This window comes from Lactuca sativa, chromosome 4, assembly GCF_002870075.4.
Source record: "Lactuca sativa cultivar Salinas chromosome 4, Lsat_Salinas_v11, whole genome shotgun sequence".
In the NCBI taxonomy this organism is placed as follows: Eukaryota; Viridiplantae; Streptophyta; class Magnoliopsida; order Asterales; family Asteraceae; genus Lactuca; species Lactuca sativa.
The window spans coordinates 264,209,316-264,211,985 of record NC_056626.2 but is presented as its reverse complement, the minus strand read 5'-3'; the positions used below and the strand labels follow the sequence as shown (position 1 = coordinate 264,211,985).

The following is a 2,670-nucleotide window of genomic DNA, read 5'->3' as shown; positions in this document are numbered from 1 at the left end:
CTATTCATTTCAACCTAGGGTTTCCGCTTCTTTCTTCCTAATAGAAACGGATATCCGAGTTCTTTAGTTAAGATCCTGGTACTGCGAGTTCTTTTATGTTCTTGTAGTGAGATCGACTGCTGCTTGTGGTGTATATAATGTGTGGTATAATCTCGTCGACTGGGTTTCAATAGATCAATCTCCTTTTCTGAAATAACTCTGTAGGGTCGGATTTTATCAACGATAAACCCTAGTAGGGAACGGACAATGAGAGTCGACTCTTCGTCGTGTTTACTCGTCGGCTCGGTGAGGGTTTGTTGTTCCTTTTCATCTCTTTCTGATATTGTATTGGGAGATCCTCATTGTCTTAAGTACACTAGTTATTATTTTCTTTTCTCTATATCTGTTGCTAATTGGTTTTCTTTGACTATGTATTGATTGTCCTGGGCCCTAAGAAATATGGTGACTATCTTGACTTAAAGTCAATACAGGTGTCTAATTGTTTTGGTGCCTTTCTTGCATGTTATCTATTTTTGTTGTTATGTATGCCTGTTAGTTGCAATTCTTGGTTGCTGTTTGTTCTTAATCTGTTCTCATGGATGGTCCTAATGAAACTCCTGGTGGAAGCGGAAAGGATGATCAAACTAACCTTGACGATCCTCTCTACGTCCATCCTTCTGATAATGTTGATACAACTATTGTTACAACGAAATTATCCGGTAATGAAAACTTTACGCTGTGGAGGAGTTCTATGTCTAGATCTCTTAGGGCTAGAAATAAACTAGGATTTGTTGATGGAACTTTAAAAAAGAATGATGTTGATGAAATTAAAAATTCTAAATGGGATAGGACTAATGTTGTTGTTTGTTCTTGGCTTCTATCTTCTATTTATGGTTCCATTTATCATAGTCATGCTTATTGGAATGTAGCTAAGGATATCTGGAAAAATATTTTTGAAACTTATAACAAATCTAAAGGATCTGTTGTTTTCGATATTCACCAACAGATTAATTCTTTTAAACAAAGTGGAATTTCATTGTCATATTACTTTAATAAGCTTGATTCTCTATTGAAGGAATTTGATGGTCTTACTAGTTTAAATGAATGTACGTGTGAGGATTCTATTAAACTCAAAGATTACTCTAATATCATGAAAATTATGCAGTTTCTTAGTGGTCTTGTTGATTCTTATAATCAAGTCAAGAACCATATTTTACTCATGGAACCATTACCTAATGTCAAAACTACTTTTTCAATGTTGTCTAAGGAGGAGTCTCTTCAAAGAAACAATTATTTGTCTTCGCTTCAGTCTTCTCAACCTTCATGTAAATCTCAATCTACTGCCTTCAGTAGTAGGTTTAAAAATAGATTTAACTCAAATAATTCTAATAAGAATAAAAATCAAATTGTTCAGTGCAAGAATTTTGGTATTAAAGGTCATTTAATAGAAAAATGTCACAAGTTACTAGGCTATCCAAAGGATTTCAAGCCAAGAGGTGAATCTAATAATCATAATAACTTAAACAAAAATATTTTGTTAATTCTGCTACCACTTCTTCTGGGAGTTCTAAGACTTCCATTTTTATCCGAGTCTATCAGAGATTCTGAGTTTCATCAGCTTACTAAGGATCAATACATCAAGTTTTTACAATTTATCAATGATAAGCAAAATAACGAGGAAGCATCTGCTAGTGCTAATATGGAAGGTACTTGCTTGTTTCAAGATTTTAGTTATTCTGTTAATTGTCATAAGTGGATTGTTGATTCAGGAGCCAATCAACATATGATTGCTTCTAAATCCCTTCTTCATTACACTGTGGATGAATCTAAATTGGATCTTCTTGTTAGTCATCCTAATGGTACCTATAAGGCCCTGTCCCGAATGGTTACCCATTTGGGTGTGGGTGTCGTGATGTAGATGATTCGGGTGTTCGGTTTGGGTTTCGGAGCTAATAGGTTTGGTAAAATGGAAGCACGGATTTTTATGGATATTGGATTTTTGTTTGAGAAATTTTATGATGAGTATGAGTTCATAAAAGCGTAGATATTCTCATTACCTTTTCATGGATATATGTGTCGTTAGTATCGGATTTATAATAAAGAAGTTATGGCCTTCGGAGTATTTTAGGGTTTAAAAGGAAACTCTAGTACGTGGGGCATACAAAGGGAGTACGTGGGTGTACTGGTGCAAAGGGAAACACGATGGGCGTACAAATGGTGCACGCTTAGCATACCGATGAGGAAGGATCGTGAAGCCTCAGCCTCGTATGCTAGGCGTATGAGAAGTTCTTGCAACCCTAATTTTGCATAATTGTATCATATTTATGTTAGATTAACTACGATTTAATCAATAGATACTAAACAGAAAAGTAAATCAAGCAATGAATGCAAAGATCAAAGTTGTGTCGAATGATTAAAAACAATGCCTTAAAAGAGCTCGATGAAGAACTTCTATTGTAAAGGCAAGTAGGGAAAAATACAATCGATACCCTAATACGGTGCAATGGTGCATGCATGCACTATATATACTCTACCCTACAAACATTAAAGATCGGGTGGATAGGACCAACCCACTACAGCTATTTTAGAACAAAACATTATTGACACAAAACAAAATATCCCGACAATCTCCCTCCTTGTGTAAATAAGGAAGGCAGATTCTTCAATTATGTTGTCATTTTTGAACAACAA

At 35.1% G+C, this 2,670-nt stretch overlaps 1 protein-coding gene across 1 annotated transcript; it reads left to right on the top strand.

Annotated features, from left to right (window-relative positions):
• Positions 1-574: 574 nt before the first annotated feature.
• On the top strand, positions 575-2,396 carry LOC111904460 (uncharacterized). The gene is made up of 3 exons (XM_023900225.1): positions 575-1,685; positions 1,749-1,822; positions 2,334-2,396. Exons 1-3 carry the CDS (start codon positions 575-577, stop codon positions 2,394-2,396), a joined length of 1,248 nt encoding a protein of 415 aa, XP_023755993.1.
• The last annotated feature ends 274 nt before the right edge of the window (positions 2,397-2,670 follow it).

Coding starts and splice junctions, on each gene's coding strand:
- LOC111904460 (XM_023900225.1), top strand. CDS start 575: ATGGATGGTCCTAATGAAACTCCTGGTGGAAGCGGAAAGGATGATCAA. Junction 1,686..1,748: donor TGCTAGTGCTAATATGGAAG/GTACTTGCTTGT, acceptor TTGTTGATTCAG/GAGCCAATCAACATATGATT. Junction 1,823..2,333: donor AATCTAAATTGGATCTTCTT/GTTAGTCATCCT, acceptor TTTAATCAATAG/ATACTAAACAGAAAAGTAAA.